The 19,044-nt window shown below is 38.9% G+C and overlaps 1 protein-coding gene across 3 annotated transcripts in view; it reads right to left on the bottom strand.

The window, feature by feature from the left end:
- Positions 1-7,864: 7,864 nt before the first annotated feature.
- The window catches only part of LOC125460954 (zinc finger C3H1 domain-containing protein), a 66,418-nt gene continuing 55,238 nt past the window's right edge, over positions 7,865-19,044 (bottom strand). The window contains exons 25-35 of one of the 3 annotated variants that reach the window (XM_059652482.1): positions 18,892-18,997; positions 18,504-18,702; positions 17,895-17,989; positions 15,407-15,517; positions 15,070-15,174; positions 14,780-14,945; positions 10,285-10,385; positions 10,047-10,148; positions 9,584-9,626; positions 9,027-9,089; positions 7,865-8,768 (exon numbers count right to left, since the gene is read on the bottom strand). In XM_059652482.1, coding sequence (XP_059508465.1) covers positions 8,637-8,768; positions 9,027-9,089; positions 9,584-9,626; positions 10,047-10,148; positions 10,285-10,385; positions 14,780-14,945; positions 15,070-15,174; positions 15,407-15,517; positions 17,895-17,989; positions 18,504-18,702; positions 18,892-18,997 — 1,223 coding nt within the window. In that variant the 3' untranslated portion in view covers positions 7,865-8,636. Of the gene's footprint in view, positions 8,769-9,026; positions 9,090-9,583; positions 9,627-10,046; positions 10,149-10,284; positions 10,386-14,779; positions 14,946-15,069; positions 15,175-15,406; positions 15,518-17,894; positions 17,990-18,503; positions 18,703-18,891; positions 18,998-19,044 lie in introns of those variants that run through there. The other 2 variants (XM_059652483.1, XR_009446894.1) reach the window with 2 other exon arrangements.

Below are 19,044 nucleotides of genomic sequence, written 5' to 3'. Positions count from 1 at the left end.
TCAGATCCTGCCGAATCTTGGTATAGTCGGCCTTCCCCCAGTTTAGTACTCCTCCTTTAGGACCACTCCGTTCCTTGTCCATGAGTATTGTAAAACTTACAGAATTGTGGTTGCTATTTCCAAAGTAGTCCCCTACTGTAATATCAACCACCTGGCCGGGTTCATTCCCCAGCACCAGGTCCAGTATGGCCCTTTCCCGAGTTGGACTACATACATACTGCTCTAGAATACCCTCCTGGACACACCTTACAAATTCTGCTCCATCCTGACCCCTAACACTGAGTGAATCCCAGTCAATGTTGGGAAAATTAAAATCATTAAAACCACCCTGTTTCTCCTACACTTTTCCATTATCTGTTTACATATTTGTACCTCTATCGCATGCTTGCTGTTGGGAGACCTGTAGTACAGCCCCAACATTGTTACTGCATCCTTCCTATTTCCAAGTTCTACCCATATTGCCTCACTGCTCGAGTCCTCCATGGGGCCCTCCTTCAGTGCGGCTGTGATACTGTCTTTGACCATTACTGCAACTCCTCCACTCCTTTTACCTCCTTCTCTATCCTGCCTGAAGCATCGAGATCCTGGGACAACTAGTTGCCAATCATGCCCTTCCCTCAACCAAGTCTCAGTAATAGCAATAACATCATACTTCCAGGTACCGATCCAAGCCCTAAGCTCGTCTGCCTTATCTACTACACTTCTCGCATTAAAACAAATGCGCCTCAGACCACCTGTCCCTTTGTGTGAGGCTGTACCTCAAAGGATTTCCAGTATCCTTGCAAAATGAAAAGTCTGTAGGCAGCTGTGTTGTTGATTTGCTGCTGAAAAACACAGTTCGATGTACCTTGGCAATCCATTACTTGTTAGCTACTATACACTGCATTGTAATACGTAGTAATACACGACACTGACCAAACTTGACAGATTTAAGAAGCAGCTGCTCAAACATGGAATAAATCAAATATGTAGTAATACAATTGCAAGTGTGAAATCTGATGACAGATTTATTGCACTGCAACGTATGCATCAGGTGGCATAAGAAGCTCATCTATTTTTTGACCAAAACCCCTGCAGCTGTCTAGTCAACTAGAAAGAAAACCAAGAGTGCTTGACTGGAATGGAGCTTTCTGTTACATACTTGCTTCTCTCAACTTAATGAGTAATCAGGAACCCTCCAAAAAATAATTTCAATAATAGTGGTAGAAGAAAGTCACATTCCAGACTGGCTTGACTGCCAGAGCAAATAGGAAAACATAAATTACTTGCAATTTTGAATAATTAATCACTTAACTCTCATTGCAATGAATGGTTGGCATTTATTAAATCTGTGTCTCAAACTTTAGAAGATACAACATTACAAATTTCAAATCTCAGCTAGGTTGAGCAGAGGAAGTACAGAAAAAAAATCACCATGGCCATTCATTTTTAAGCAGTTTATACTTAAGCACAAAAATATTCTGGTCTAGATCATAGAACATAGAAAAGTACAGCACTGTACAGGCCCTTCGGCCCACGATGTTGTGCCGTGGAATAATCCTAATCCAAAAATAAAATAATCTAACCTACATTCCCCTCAATTCACTGCTGTCCATGTGTATGTCCAGCATGTTCCATCCTCTGATGGAACAAGTCATTGCAGCAACACAGACCAAAGTTGCAGAATGCTGCAAACATCCTAATGCAGCAGACTTGCAGGAATTATACAATATAACCCAATGTCTGGAACACTCTCAAAAAGATTGAACTTTGAACTGAAAACAATTGTTTCAAAATTAGCACTTTCCACTGGATTTTGTCTTGAGATCTTTCAACTTCAATAAACAGAGGCAATGTAGATGGCAACAAAGGGCAGACTTCCAGACACTGTGCAAGGGCAGGGGCCTGGGGTGGTGGTGGGGGCATGGATGTAAAACATTACTTAAAACTGGTGTTATGGAGGCATACTCAGATCCCAGGATGAAACTTGGTTTCTGGAGGAAGGGTCACTCGACGTGAAACATTAACTGTTTTCTCCTCCACAGATGCTACCAGACCTGCTGAGCTTTTCCAGCAACTTTGTTTTTGTTCCTGATTTACAGCAACCGCAGTTCTTTTGGATTTTATGAAACTTGGTTTGTTAAATCACGTGTTTTTGTTTCCATGTAAGCTTGGTCAGACAAGGCTGCAGGTGGTCCCTTAACAGAAATTCATTATACAAACTATGCCAAAAATAACAAGCCATCTCCAAAGATGACAGTTAGTAAGATTCAAATCACAGCAAACAACACAACCTGCTCGAGACTGAAGTCCAAAGGAACTACATCACTATCTCTCCCAAATCTAAGGTTTACTTAACTGACTCCAGAGTGGAGACAATTCAAAAAGCCCTTTCCAAATATTCCGATATGAACATTTCCTGCTCTTCTACCCCCCCCCACCCCGCCCCTCTCAGATTCGAGCACTGGTTGCAAGAATTACAAAAACACTTTTGCTGAGGCGACTGGTACCTGAACTGTATTAAACTTCTTTAAAAATAAAACTTGCTTCTAAACTCAAAACTGGTGTCTTCTGAGCTTAACATTTTACTCAAACAGATTCTTCTGAACTGAAAACAAAGCTCTATGTTTACACTATATGTATAAGCACAACCGCATAAACATCTTTCCATTAATACCACAAGGGTCCACAGTAACCTGCTCTGAAAAAGCATTGGATTTAAAGCATTGTACTGGAAGGACTCAACATTTAAGAAACTCTTCTCAATAATCAACATCTGCCTAGTTTGAAATTGAAATTCCAAACATGACACATTAATATACATCTTTAGTCACAGGATTATAACAAAGTCAAAAAGTCAGCAAATGAGACCCGTTGTTTCAGAAAAAGGTCACAAAAGCAAGCCAAGCATCATGAACATAGAACAGTACAGCTGTTGTGCCAAACTTTTACCCTAATCCTAAAGTCTCTGAACTCCACCCCTAACTTATACTATCATCCATATGTCTATCTAATAGCTGCTTAAATGCTCTTAATGAGGCCAACTCCACTACCCTCTCTGGCAATGCATTCCATGCCCCTACCACTCTCTGAATAAAGAACCTACCCCTGACACCTCCCTTGTATCTATCTCCACTCACTTTAAAACTATGCCGTCTCATAATAGCTACCTCCACCTTAGGAAAAAGTCTCTGGGTGTCCATCCTATCTCTACCTCTGATTATTTTGTAGATCTCTATCAAGTCACCTCTCATCCTTCGCCATTCTAAAGAGAAAATCCCTAGCTCTATCAACCATTCCTCGCAAGACCTTCCCTCCATTCCAGGTAACATCCTGGTAAATCTCCTCTGCAACTTCTTCAACACCTTCGTATCTTTCCTGTAATGACGTGACAGGAATTGGATACAATACTCCAGATGTGGCCAAACCAGGCTTTTGTATAGCTGGAGCATAACTTCCCAGCTCTTGAACTCAAGCCCTCTATTAATGAAAGCTAACATACCATACACCTTCTTCACAACTCTATACACCTGGGTGGCAGCTTTCAGGGAACTGTGGACCATGAACCCCAAGATCCCTCTGCTCCTCCACACTGCCAACAGTCTTTCTGTTAACCCTGTATTCTGCTTTCAAGTTTGTCCTTCCAAAATGAATTGCCTCATACTTTAAGATTAAATTCCATCTGCCTTGAGCCTTGAAACTCAGTCTCTGCCACAAGTACAGTAATCAAATCCTGGTCACCACGTTTCAAGAAGCATGAAGGCTGATGAGAGATTGCAGAAGAGATTACCAGACCATATAGGGTTTGAAGAATTTTCCTAAAAAGTTAAGATGAGAATTTTAATGTTGTTCTCTTTCAAAAAGGTGGTTGTAGATTCCACAGGATTAAGGTCTAATTTAGCTGGGGTGCACAAAACATTGCTGCATCATACAAGGATTAAAGGACAGTTAAAATTTCAGAAAAATGTAGGGAGATGGTGAGAATTCCTTCTCTATACCAAATTGGATGGATACAGGAATACAGCAAGATGACACTGATCAGAATGTTCTATAGAAAGCCAGCAATGCTGTTGGGACAAGTAGCTGCTTTGTGTATTGAAATAATGAATAACTTCAGATCCAAAGTTTCAGCACATTATGTCCAGTTAAACAGGAGCAGTAATAGCAGTTTAGTGAGTGCCAATGACTGCTTGAGAATTATTTTCATCCATTCATGAGATGTGGGTATTACTGGCCTGTCCAGCATTTATTGCCCATTCCCAGAGGACAGTTAAGAGTTTATTGCGGGGGGGGGGGTCCTAGTATCACCTGTAAGCCAGACTGGGTAAGGACATCAGATTCTTGCCTAAAAGGACATTAGTGAGCCTGATGGATTTTTTTTACGATAACCAGCAGTGGTTAGACAGTCACCATAAGACTAACTTCTTCCAAATTTTCACTGAATTCACATATCACCACCTGCCATGATGGGATTTAAGCCTACCTCCCCAAGAAATATTAGCTGGGTTCTGGATTACCTGTCAAGTGATTAAAAAAAATATTAGATTCAAGTGATACAGAAAAATTGTGAACAACAACGTTAGGAATATACCACAAAGCCATAACTTTCAACTGGTTTCACAGCTAATGCATATCATATAGCTGCAATCCAGCCATGTGGGGGCTTGGATGCTAATCAAAATAATACAATTTTACCTTTGAGGAATTTTCCTTCCAAACTGCCAGTTGCAAATCTTTCTCAGTTGAAGCAGTTTAGCACAGCCCAGGATTGTGCAGCAAAATGGATCAGCATTGAAACACTTCATTGAAAATGCAACCAAAATTCAGAATTCCAATGTTCTTGATCTTTACAGCTGCTAAAAGGGTAAGTGAGGTGCTTGGGGAGCAGGTGGTTGGGTTGATGAGTCCTTAGGTTAGTACGGGTGGAGAGGCTTTGGGCTCCTAAGATATGGTCAGGGTGATTGTAGGAGAAATTCAAGGGATGGGTGTTGGAGTCAGCGATGCATCAGGTGATGTCACGTAAAGTGTCCAATTACAGTGGGTTTTTCATTAGTTTCTTATGGATAACTAGTCAGCAGAGTGAAGGCTGTTAGAAGCCTCCAATTCTAACTCAGTTGAGGACTTTGCAAAGGGCTCCAAATACTAACTGCCAATAACAGACATCTCAAATTCCTGAGCAATTTTCACTGTCAGGAGTTTTGCATGATCCCCATGTTCAATTCCAATCTATGCTGCAGCGACCACCGCCTTATCAGAAGTTTTAGGCCACTGTCTACAATAACGTGAAAAATAGAAATTTTCACTTAACTACTAAGTAACTTTTTTCGTAACTGGTCAACACGATAGTGCAGCCTCAGTTGGAATATTGTGTGCAGTTCTGGTCACCCCATTACAGGAAGGATGTGGAAACATTGGAAAAGGCGCAGAAATTTACCAGGATGTTGCCTCATCTGGAGCGCAGGCCCTATGAAGAACAGCTGAGGCACTTGGGTCTGTTCTCATGAGAGAGAAGGAGGCTAAGAGGGGATTTAATAGAGACATACAAGATGATCAGAGGATTAGATAGGGTGGACAGTGACAGTCTTTTTCTGAGGATGGTGACTTCAGCTTGTACAAGGGGGCATAGCTACAAATTGAGGGGTGATAGATTTAAGACAGATGTCAGAGGCAGGTTCTTTACTCAGTGGTAAGGGCATGGAACACCCTGCCTGCCAATGTAGTTAACTCAGCCACATTAGGGGCACTTAAACAGTCCTTGGATAAGCATATGGATGACGACAGGATAGTGTAGGGGGAGGGGCTTAGATTAGTTCACAGGTCAGTGCAACGAGGGCTGAAGGGCCTGTTGTGCGCTGTGTTGTTCTATGTACAAATTATGACTGTACCAAGAACAGCCTATCCTATCCTATCCTAAGATTTTATAACTCATCCACATTTGACTTCACATCAGAAGACAGGGTAGACAGAGATTGCTTCCTCGTTGTGGGAACATCAAGGACCAGAGGACATAATTTCAGAGAGAGGAGTCTCCCTTTCTAGGGACAGCTGGACTGATGTATGGAGAGAGACTGGATTGGTTACCAACAATATTCACTGGCATTTGGATAAATGAGGGAAGAATATTAATAACCTATAAAATTATAACAGAACTAGGTACAGTAAACAAGGATGTACCTGATAACTGGGGAGCCCAGAACCAGGCATCAGTTTAAGGATATGGCATAGGTTAGTTAGGACTTAGATGAGATGAAATTTCTTCGCCCAGTCAGTGGTAAGCCTGTGAAATTCACTGCCACAAAACAGATGAGCCAAAACATTGAATGTTTAATTAGTTCAATACAGTTCTTATGGTTAAACTGACCAAAACAGGGAATAGGGGACTGAGATAGATGATCAGCCTTGATTTCATTGAATGGAACAGCAAACTTGAAATGCCAAAAAGACTACTCCTGAACCTAGTCTGTGTTAAGGCAGAAATGAGGAACTTTTGACGGTGAAGCATCTGTGAAATTCTTTATATTAAAGAGCAGTCAAGGCTGAAGGTCTAATTACATACAAGGCCAAGGTAGGCAGATTTCTAATCATTAAGGGGATCAAGGGTTGAGGATAAAACAGGAAAGTGGAGCTGAAGCTATCAGATCAGCCATTCTCACTGAATGGTGGAGCACAATTAACAGGCTGAATGGCCAACTCCTAATTCTATATTGTATGGTTTTATATTCCAACAGGCACAAGCCTACAACTTAGAAACTTATTTTGGAAATAAAGCAGCAATGCACTGAAAAATTGAACTAACAAATTATCAAATCAATTACTACTGCTCCATTGTATTTTGAACTCTGCAAGAGACCAGAATTTAAAATTCTACTTGTTGAACTAGGTTAAGGATAAGAAAGTCACCTGAAAAGTGAATTACACGACATTTGGGACAGTTGAGCAGTAACATTCTTGACCAAAGTCAGAAGATTGCAAGTCCAAAGCACTGAGCATACATTTCAGAATGTCACTTCAGTGCTGAGGGAGCTCAGTATGTGCCTTTTGCATGAACTATAAGTAGTGTGAGCCTATACGCACATAAAACACTTGTTTTACTAATCGCCGGCGCTAGCGAAGATTACACTTTCAAATTGCATCCCAGAGCAGCACAAAATTTAACCTGACACTGAGAACTGAATAAGTGCTGCACTGACAGTTGTTTTGAGATAAGCTATTAAACCAGGAGCTTGTTTGTAACGCCAGATGGACCTTAAAAAGGTCCCTTGGCTCTATTGTGAAAACCAAGTGACTGCTCTCTGGTGCTCGAGCCAATATTATTCAACATTACAAAAAACAAAATCTGGTTTTTTCCAAATTTTCTTTGGGACACCTGTATAATTTTGCTGCATGTTTTCTTCAGTAACTTCAAATTTGCTACTTGCTTCAACAGACATCTTGATATTATGAAAGATGCAATGTAAATCCAAGTCTTCACTTGCAATGTGATGGCCTGATCAACATGCACACCTCAATCTTACAGTATAACTATAAGTTTATGTCATCAGCATCAGGACTATGCTGGATAAAAATGCGTTATGCTTGTCTAGATTAAATGTGTTAGTTGTTTGCTATGGAAATGCATCATGCCTTTATTGTGTGGAAAAAAAACAACATTTTCATCAATTTGTAATAACGATTAGCAAAAATTTTCCAGATAAGCTGTGCATCACTGTCATTTCTACACTACTTATTGCTAATTTCAGAAATGTGCATGCAATTTACTGGCTACTTTGCCCAGAGGATGTAATGAGAATACAAAAAAGACACTCATTTTTTTTGATAAAGCATGTATTGAAAATAATCAAATATAAACACATTGTATAAGAATACTTACAAAGTATTTAGTACAAAAGTTTATTTGTCAAATACTTGTCACTCTTCAAGTTTTCCTTAAACCATAAAATAAATAAATTCTCACAAAACAAGATTGCACATAAATTGACCAGCCTCAAGAACTGATGCACTGGCATGCATAAATTTTAGTGTTCCAACTTTTCCACTGCAGTAGATTTTGTCTTCAAGTATGTTAATACATAAAACAAAGAGTCTCTGCAGCAGCAAGTCCACCACACTGAACATGAGAAAGGGTATTATGCAACCCCTCCTGGAATCTTCACCTGGCAAAGCAGTCACTTTGGACTTTCTACCAAGGCAATAACACTTTTTCTGTGAAACCTGCTGCTTTTGAACCTGTAATAAAAAATCTCAAACAGAAGTTTAACAAGGGAGGGGGGAAGAAAAGAAAACAAAAGAATTGAAACTGCCTTATTCATGTGCATAGAACTGCACTAAAATTTAGCCAATTTTACATGCAGCAGTTTGTATAAAGACTAAAGACACACGACATTTAAAAAATAATTCATCATTCTGAGGTACCATACTTACGGACGTGATGTTACGACAATCTGACAGGGCCCAGAGGCCAAGTAGGAGTTCATTGATCTTGTTTTGGGTGACTGGTTCGTAAGCTCCAAGATTTTTGACCACGTAGAGAAGATAGCCATTGGGAAGGACATGTGCATCTCCACAGATTATTATCTGCATTTGCTACAGACCAGCCAAGTCTTGACGAGCCACCTCTCTTACGTAGGGGGACCAGGAAACATTTTTACGCTCTGTAATTATTGCCCTCTGTTCTGGGAAGGGCTTAAATTTAAGAGCTCATCTAAGCTGACGCCAATCTCCTGACACCTGGTAACTAGTTTTCTGAGATTATCAGTTTTACCTCCTTCTGAAGCTTCAAACAAGAGTTGCTGAAAGAGATAGGGGAAGCACTTAAGTAAGACCTAGTCAATTAAAAATTACCTTGTCACTGGAAAAGGCTGCTTTTACAACAATGTATTTTTTTTTTTTAAAATCACTCATGGAATGTCAGCACTGGCTAGGCCAGCATTTATTGCCCATTCCCAATTGCAAACTAGATCAGAGCTCAAATACCTAAAATCATTGCTGTACAAAATCTAAAAATATAGAAAATAAATATCAAAGGAAAATGTAATGGGAAACTTTACATCTTTCCAGAGCGTTGCACAAAGGGGTAACTTCTTAAGTGCTCGCTGGTAAAGCTGCCGAACCTGAAAAATAGCAAATAGCGAGTGGGAGCGCTTGTGTGGAGATACTAATGGGAAACAATAGTACAGAACTGCTACACAGCCAGAATTATTCAATTAGAAAAGATTCACTCAGTGAATCTGTGAGCAAAGCCATCATTTAAAACTAGGAAAAAATATACACAGTACTGTGTACATTGAGCAAAGGATGTGGAAAGAAGGCTGGCAAGTTGCTGTGAAGTCCACGATAAGGCACAGTTGTACTGAATGCTGGAACAGACTCAACAGGCTGTATGATCGACTTCAGTTGTTACAGCTAAGAGCATTAGTAAATTACATTACTATCATTCAATCAAAACTTGAAATATCAAAACCAATTTTTTGAATCAGGATGACAAGATTGCCCAGAATGCAGTCGGCTACACAGAAGTCAAATTATTATAATTGTGCATAATTTTTTAAACTTACAATTTGAAGTTATGTGGAAGAGCACCAAAATGTGAAACACATGCACTTACCTCATTTTGCTGGTCCTTAAACATGCTTTCAACAGCTATGGCTCTAAAGCAAAGAGAAACAAAAACAAGGTCAATAGTATTTCAAGACTTCTGGGCACTACCATAAAACGTTAGAAAACACCACACATTACTATACAGTGGGATCAAAAGAACTTTCTTCACAGGTTTAATTTAAAAGCTATGACTGTCAAAGTATAGAGGGAGACTTCGACTCGGAACATCAATTTCACAAAGATACAAAAATGAACTAATTGCTCATTTAGTAAATCTGTCATCAAACAAAGTCGATTGATTGACAATCCAATTTCAGACTTCTTGATTATGAAACAACTGAGTAAGATCTTCTCAAAGGTCTCAAGCAATTTACTCAAAAAAATTCAAAAATAAGCAATCAATACGGTTTTAAACAGTTAAAACAACATTCTGTAAATTAGTAATAGAACAAATAAAAACCTGATATTACATTTTCCAAATTGGCAGACAGATTGGCAGAGAATGTGTAAACATATTTGATTGTAGTTTGAGGTGCTGGATATTACCCTCCGTCCATTCCTGTTCCAGTACTCTGTAGGGAGAAAACAACAAGCAAGTTGAAACAAACACATATTATGAATTAGTTCACAATTCTTGGCAAACTGTACAAAGCAAAGGAATCAACATTTTCAACAAGACATTTTTAACTGCGGAATTAATATTTTTACCTTAGTGCTAGTCCAACATCAGTTGGCATAATGGAAGGGAACCTTTCCAATGCTTTGCAATGCTGGGATTGAGGAAGGCAGCTTAGATAAAAGGAAATCACCTGAAAGAGAGTTACATTCAGTTCATCCAAGTTAAATAGCTCTTCCAAAGAAATCGTGTAAGCCAATCAAACAAGCACCTCTGGAGATGTTACATATTAATGCCAAACTCAACTGTTTCAAAATTCCTCAAACCTTAAACAAGTTGAAGTTTCCAGCTAAGGAACGCTACAGAGAGACTAAAATATATAGCATACAAGTGTCATGTAAATATTAAGGTCAGTAAATGTTCAGGCTTTAATGGCCAGAATTTCTTAATAAGGCTCCCTATGACTGTAAATATAACATACAAGTCATGAGAAATTCAATATAGAAAAACAGGAGGATGCTTTCAGGGCCCCTCAGCTGCTCCACGTTACTTCCATTCAATTAGTATAGAGATATCAAGAGTCTCAACATTCAAATACATGCAACATTAAATTGCTGTAGTTGCTCAATAGATAATCAAACTTGTCAGAAAAGACTAATTTGCTCAAGCCGAAGTGAATTTTAAAAAGGAGCGGTAAATGTAATTTAGGGACGGGCAATAAGTGCTACCTGGTTAGCGACACCCTCGTCCCATTAAATCACTGCCCTGGTGCAGAAATGTTTATTTAAGCATGCGTGACATCTCATTTCTCATTTAAATGATTCAGTAGTTTCAAAACTTCAGAGTTCATAACTTTTCCTCTCCAAATTACCCTTTTCTTTTTGTCTCTATTTCACTTAATGCATTATTCGTTATAGCACTGACTATTCTAATTTAGACTTCCTGGATCAGATTCTGCACGGCTCAGCAAAGACTCAATCTGTCAGAAGAAGAAAACAGTAATTGGGACGCAAACCTTCACTGAATGTATGCAACACAGATTCTGCACTTGTAAACTCAAAACAGGAAGGCAAGTCATCATCTTAATGTTGACAGATTGACAAAAGAGGGTGATACAAAGTATGCGTAAGCCAGCTGCTGAAAGCAAGCATACAGGTGCAGCAGACTCTGACGATTACAAATGGTATACTGGCGTTCATTACAAGAGGTTTAGAGTATTGAGCAGAAATGTCAAGCTGCAAGTGTACACGGCTTCGTGAGATCACTAAAGTATTTTATGCAGTTTTGGTCTCATCTGTCTATAAAAGAAGTGTGAAAGATTTTTTTTTGTTAGATTCCTGATCCAGACTGACTCTTGGGATGGCCGAATTGCCCTGAAGAGAGACTGACTTGTAAGAACAACTTCCACTTGTGTGGAAGAATGAGGGTGTGTCTCAGAAACCTGTAAAATTCTAACAGGACTGGGCAGGATAAATGTAGGAAGGATGTTCCTGATGACTGGCGAGTCCAGAACCAGGGGTCAAGTCTAAGGACGTGGGGCAGTCCATTTAGTATCCAGATAAGAAAAAAATTTCTTCATCCAGCAAGTGTTGAGCCTGTGGAATTCTCTGCCACAGAAAGCATTTAAGGCCGACACATTGTTTTCCAGGAGTTACATATTGTTCTTGGGGCTAAATGGTTTGAGGAAAAAGCAGGGACAGGGTACCTAGTAGTATGATCAACTGTAACACTAAATGGCAGAGCAGGCTCAAACAGCTGAATGGCCTATTTTCTATTACTAACACTCAAAAGGAGTACATCTCAGAAAGCAGGAGATTCTATCAATCCCAGTTTGAAGATTAAGTTGAGCACTGGACTGCTAAATGCACCTATGATAAGTTCGGTTCAAGAAGCACTTTTGAGCATTATAATGGGCATTCCATTTGGAATGAAATGACATGTCTACAATTAGCCTAATTTGCAAATATTCTTCTCAAGCACAAATTACTGTTTAGCAAAAAGGTGTCCCTAGCTTGAAAGCTACATGCTGAACGTTCATAAACAGTTTCCGGAAGATCGGTCTCACCTACTTAGCCAAAGAAGCAGTCTTCAGCCAGATTATATGCTAATGTTCTTATTAAGGAGTCACAGGAGATTTCCCTATATTCTTCTAGAAACAATCATTACATTGTCACACTGCGAGTTGAATACCATGCTGGTGAATTTCAAGCAAAACTCACAGTATGGAAAGCCCTCCATGCAAGACCTATTCAATCAACAACAGTACTGGCAATAAATACTTGCTGGTGGCTTCCAATAGCACAAGAGTGCTGGCATCATTTCCAGAGGGGTTGCCATGAGTGGCAAACATTTCTCAAACACTGAGGAGAGAACAGGTCAATATTTGCACTTCACTAGAATATAAATAGAACACAAGGCAGACAGACAGTGAACTTTAACAGGGGCTTTTGTACACCTTTACAGTTCCATAGTTGGTTTTAGTCTGCCTTCTCTAGCTCCTGCACCAGATCACCTGACCCACTATCAAAAAGGGGCAACAACTACATACTTAAGTGTACACCTGAAAGATATGGATCCTGAACTTGACCTCAATTGTAAAGGAACAGGACCAATATTTTTCCCAGTTTCTTCTTCCTTTCCAATTTCTCACCTGCTACTCGAGCATCTACTGACTTTCAGCATTGCCAACATTTAGATGAGATGCTAAACAGAAGTCCCACCTGGATGTTAAAAAAGCCTGGCCTAAGAGCGCATGGATTTCTTGAATTTCACAGTGCTATTCAAGAGAGATCAGTGCGCTCTTCCAACTAACAGTCATGCTTAATTAAACCCATTTAATTGTTTGTGGAGCATTGAGAGAAAAATGGCTTGAACTTTCAACTACATAAAATTACTACACAATGCAATTTGACCCATGTGAAATTGTATTTGAATATAGAAAAGGATTCCGAAGGGTCATGAACTCAAAAGGTTAGCCAGACCTGAGTTTCTCAAGCATTTTCTGTTCTTGATTCAGAATTTCAGCACCTGCAATTTTGTTTTGTTAGAAAGAAGTGTTACTTTCCTTCTGCAGGCACTGATTTTGAGGGCTTACCCTGCTTAATGTAGCAGCCTCCACCTCTGCCACCATCCTGATGCCTCAGTCAAGCTACATTAAATTAGACTCAGACAATGAGCACTGAGCAACTACTCCAGCTATAACAATTGAGCCCAATGCTGTCCTTACTGATGCGCACTTTTAAATTGGTGACAAGGCGCCAGAGCGCGACGACTGTGCCAAGTAATTCATTGCTGAATTTCTCTGCTAATAGTGACATTTCTCCCCCCAACCAACCCACCTTATATTTGAATAAATGGCTGGAGTTCCAAACTTGCACCAACACTCCAACTCATGCATTTTCTCCCCCCATCAGATGGTCATCTGAGATTTGCAAATTGGATCCTCCAGCAAGATGAAGACAGATCAAATATTACATGATTCATCATTTAAAATTTCTCCTAGTTTAACCTAATGCTTAATCGAGACTGCATTGCTGGATGTAACACCAACTATTTCAGTTGTCTCAACATGCTGACACTTCACAACATAAGTTTATAGCGGTGCTAAAGTTATGTAATGGGAAAATTCCATTTGAACTACACTTGTAATATTTTGGTTCTGCTTACTGTACCAGGAGGCACTATAAATCTCAACACATGAACAAGTAAAACCCATTAGTATAGACAGCTAATATTAAAAAAAACCATCTGATTATGGCAAAAGTGAAATCAAGTTTGGTGGTTTCTCAAAGTTGAGAAAGGGATGACTCCTAACAGCGACAGAAAGACTTGTGCTCAACATTCTACTAGCACTACTTAACTACTAATAAATAGGTCCTTCCACCAATTTTGTTCCCTTAAGAACTCACACTTTCCTGATTCAAATATTTTCTAATCAACCTGTTCAGATGTTATCATGCACTTCTGAAGCAGGTGGAGCTTGAACTGGCCAGTCGGCACTGACCCCCAGAACAGCATCCTAACCAGACCCAGCATCTGACTATCCCCAAAACCCTACATTGACCATGGCCAATCCACCTTATCTACACACCCTGCAGCACTACGGGGCAATTTACTGCCAATCTACCTACCCTGCACATCTGTGGACTACCACAATAGCCCCACTTTCCTGATTCATGCAAACATATTTACGACCTGTGACATAGCCACGTAACCATCTCTCAGGAATATCCAGACTGAGGGGACACAAGCATTTCCAGCAATCTGTCAGGTGAGCTCAAGCCCACCTCAAACACATTGAATGCATCAGGATAGATGGACAAGAAATAACAAACTCAGACGTCCACATTCCTAGCCTAGGAGTGTCAAGACGACTTAAAGCTCTCTACCAGCCCTCTGACTAAAATCAGCTGATTTAGAGCAAGTACCAGATCAAATCATGACTCTGGCGCAGCCTTAACCAAGTGACCCATCAGGAAAATAACAAATTACTGCAACAAAATAGAGCTCTTGCTTGGACTGGCAGGACCACATGTTTATGTAACCATAGTTATTGGAAACTGGAAATAAAGGAAAAAAATCCATCACCTGATTATGAAACTCATAGTTGCTCCAATAATTGGCAGAACTGAATGGTATAAGCATTCTTGTGGGGACAGTGACCAAACACCTATGCACCAAGTCTGTAAACAGTTTAAAGTCTTGGTTCTTGTTCGTGGCACCAACAAGCTGCCGACTGGTAAAAACAAGGTAACTGCAGAAAAAAACATCCATCATTGTTAGTATGTTGGAAACAACAGTTGAAGACATTAATTCCATGGATGGTGATATCACTATAAGATTAGAATTATTTGTTTCCTTTTGCATGTTGTACTTACTCCATCCAGATTTGTTGCACTACATCATTCTGCATAACTGTACCAAGAGCTGTTTCAAAGGTGTCCACAGCTTCCCTTGTGCCTGCATTAATGGACTGCCACAAGCTACATATTTTTGAAGGTAGAACATTAAGAAAAGGAAAATTAAAGGCTGGCTGTGATAGATAGGATTGCTCATTTCAGTCATGCAGTTATTTTCTTTCACTGAAGTTCAACAACACATACATTTATCAGTATTAACGGGACAGTCTTGTCAAAGCCTTACTCTCTAGCAGATAAAGACTTCTTCGAATTTTAGTGTTTTGCTCAAGATTAAATTCATCTCAAGATTTCTTACCAGAATATCAACCATAGATAAGGGATCTGGGTGTTCAGCAGTTCCCCATTCAATAGTTCTTTGCATGAAGGTGCTCTGAAGTCATAAGGCATGGGATAGTTCAAGAACTGACTGATAAAAAGAATGAAAATCCTTCAAACACATTTTAAAAACTCCTCTTTCAACAACACAAAGTGGAGGCAACTAGAATCCAAGAAGAGCAAAGTGAAAGGCTTAACCAGATAAATTTATTAGATTGTTGCATGTTGACAGGAGTTCTTCCTGTCAATTAATCATTATTTTTGGTTTTAAAAATGACCAGTGGTGGAGTAAACAATAAAATTCACCACAGGTTCAAATCAGGTGATTTAAATTACACCAAATCCTCAGGTCCTGAACCAAGACTACAAATATTTTTTGGGAAAAAGATTGCGCGTGCTTTGTAATGTAATAAAAAGGTGACTTAATATATTCCAGCATAATGCAAATGGCATAGGTTAAAATATCATTCAATATCTACCCTTCCAGAACGTCAAGAAAATGCAGCTTTCTGGAAGCTTTAAAGCTTTAACATGTTCAATTTCAGATATTCACATTTCATTTTCTAATTTATTCAAATTTGTTTAACAGCAATATAATTTTTAAACTATGTGAAATATTCCAAATCTTTTCTCAAATTCATTCCAAATAAAACCAATAAAAGGTATGGGCAGTTTGGATGAAGAACTGCCACAGGCACCATACTGTTGTACATGCATTCTAGGTCAATGGATGCCTGAAATATTGACATCACCTTTAGTAATATGACCTGGTTTCTAACATTTCCAGCTACACAAAGGAAAAGAAAAACAAATCTGAAAAAAAGACACACAGTAATACATTAAGAAAAAAAGAGACAACCCTCAGAATGTGCTCTGAAACCTTCATCTTAAGAGTGAAAAATATTTAAATACAAATGCGGAACTTGAAAATACGAGGGTCCAAACAAAAAGCAGGAAAAAAATGGAGCTCAAACTACATTTCAAGATCAAAGACCCTTCAATAAAGCATGTGGAAAATCTGGATAGAATAAACAAACATTAGCGAGGATAACTGGCATCATCTCCTTAGGGCCTGTGGGTAATATCCTGACACTACAAAAATAATTTAACCTATTGGAAGATTTTTCTAGACATCAAAAAGGGCATACAAGACCAAATTTTACACAAAATGGCTGGCATTCTCAAGTAAGAACACCAGTACAAACGTTCCTGTTTTAGTACTGAGAGATCAAAACAGATCTCACTGCCAAATTTCAAAGATCCAAAAATCAAGCAAAATGTACAGTTGAGTGATTGAAGCAGCACAGGAGAAAGCCAATATAAACTACCTCATCTAGATTATGAAAGGATTTTTGTTCACATTTTGCAGAACTGAAGAAATAATACAGGCTCTTAGCAATTTAATGAAATGGTTTTCTCAACTGCTATTTGATACCAAAGATTTTGTGGGGTAGAAAATTCGATTGAAATCTAAGTTTCCTGAACAGTAAACATGAAAGGTCCTCACCATGGCAAATAAGAACTTCTATTGTACTAACCAGAATAATATGCCAGCAAGATGCATGCACCTATACTGAGACACGGTATGGAAAGACCATATCACATGAAAACCTCAAAGCAGTGCTTGCATCGTTCTACCACTTTGAATAACAAACTTCGTAAATAAATGGATGAATTCATGTCACAGTTTATGCATTACTTCCATGAGTATACATTGCAGCTCTGCTACCCTGTTTTCATGATTTACAGTGGAAACATTATCAGAAGGCATCAATGAACATGGCTTCTTATCGCAAATTATTGAATTTACAATGGTCACTGAAAAGAACAACCACATTTTAATAGTTCTGATTCTCAAACCATAGTTATTTTTCTGTATTCTTTCATGGGACGTGGGCATTGCAGGTAAGCCCAGCATTATTGCTGATCTCCAATTTGCCTTTAATTGAATGACTTGCCAGGCCATTTCAGAGAGCAAATAAAAGTTAAGCACACTGCTTCGAGTCTGAAAATAGAGGTCAAACTAGGTAAAGATAACAAAGGTCCTCCCTACAGAACAAGAATTAGATGGGCTCTTACAACAGTTGGATGCTTTCATGGTGACCATTCAGACTGGCTTTTATTTCCAGATTTGCTAATGGAGTTTAAATTCAATGAACTGTCATGGTGGGATTCAAACCTCTGTCACCAGATCATTAATCCAGTCTCCAGGCTAAGAGTTCAATTACATTACTATTACACCAGGTTCTCTCCATATGTGGTGTGAAAGTAATCAGAATTCTGCAAGGAGGGCTCATATTAGGAGACAAAGGGTCCCACAATTTTTAGCAAACCTGGTTTATACAATTTAAATACTTTAAGTACAACAATTAAGGATTTAAATTCAAGACAAGGATTTCATTAAATAGCAATGCAGTAAGTCTGTTCTAAAAACAGAATGTTTTCTGGGCACTGAGGTCAAACCTTACCGTAAAGTATTTGCAGGGTGGCACGTGGGGACTTCTCCCTCAAAGAAGGAGTCAATAAATTCTTGGAACAGAACAGGAATAACGTCTCTCTTTTTCTACAAAAAAAGAGATGCTGAAATGATAATGTGCTTTTTATGTATGGCAGTATTTCATTTACAACAGCCAAGCTATCTATAATTCAATACAAAATACAGCCAAGGAGATAATTAATTACTTTGCTTAAATTTCACTTTACCAAAGAAGAAAAGGTCTTTTAATGTTTTAAATAATGTCACCACCCTAATGAACCAGTTCCAGGTTAACAAGATTAAGACCCCATCATAACAACCATGGTTATACAAAGTGTTGGAGCAGGTAAACTGGTTCAATGGCCTAGTCCTGTTCCTATTTCTTATGATCCTGAACACAATTTGTTTAGCAAATCACCAAATAAAAGCAAACAAGTGGGCAATGGAGAGAAGATTCTGTGCCTACTTCCAAGGAATTAGATGATATTTCAGCTCCCAGCAGCAATCAAAACTATGAACTGTCTGGTACAATACATGGAATCTGTTAGTCTTGCATATATTCTGTTTGAGAAAGGAAAAATTGAAAAACGTAAATGCATACCACTGAAATAAAGAACTTGAATGCATAATAGAATAACTGAGCGTTATGGGGGTTCCTTCTAAATGCGCAGAGCCACTCACTGGCAGCATCTTCAATTTGTTTTCTCTCTAAATAGAGGTCAGCTAAAGCTTCAGTAAGTTGATAAGCAGCTGGACAGGATTGTAGCAGTGTCTTGCAAAGTTTTTCAGCAGTTTCCCATCTGAAAAATAATTCCAAAATGTAAGGACCCTGAAATTCACAAGTACCAAACGTGTTACTGTGTTTTAACATTCAATTAAGTAGAACAACTTCAAAGGTGTTGACATTAAACACTATTGTCGTTAATGTGGGTACAAATTAAGTACTCCATTTATACTTCAATGTTACTTGTGAGTTTAAGTAACCATACCTTCCCATTAACTTCAGTACTAAAATCATATTCCTGTAGATTGAAAGACATGCTGCAATTCTCTCCTCCGTTGAAGGACAGTCCTCAGAACACGCACGGACAGCATCTAAGCAAATTGTTGAAAAAGAAATCATGAAACCATTGAAATTTTGA

This window comes from Stegostoma tigrinum, chromosome 18 (assembly GCF_030684315.1).
Source record: "Stegostoma tigrinum isolate sSteTig4 chromosome 18, sSteTig4.hap1, whole genome shotgun sequence".
Lineage (NCBI taxonomy): Eukaryota > Metazoa > Chordata > Chondrichthyes > Orectolobiformes > Stegostomatidae > Stegostoma > Stegostoma tigrinum.
The sequence above is the reverse complement of the archived record's forward strand: the minus strand, read 5'-3'. Positions and strand labels throughout refer to the sequence as shown.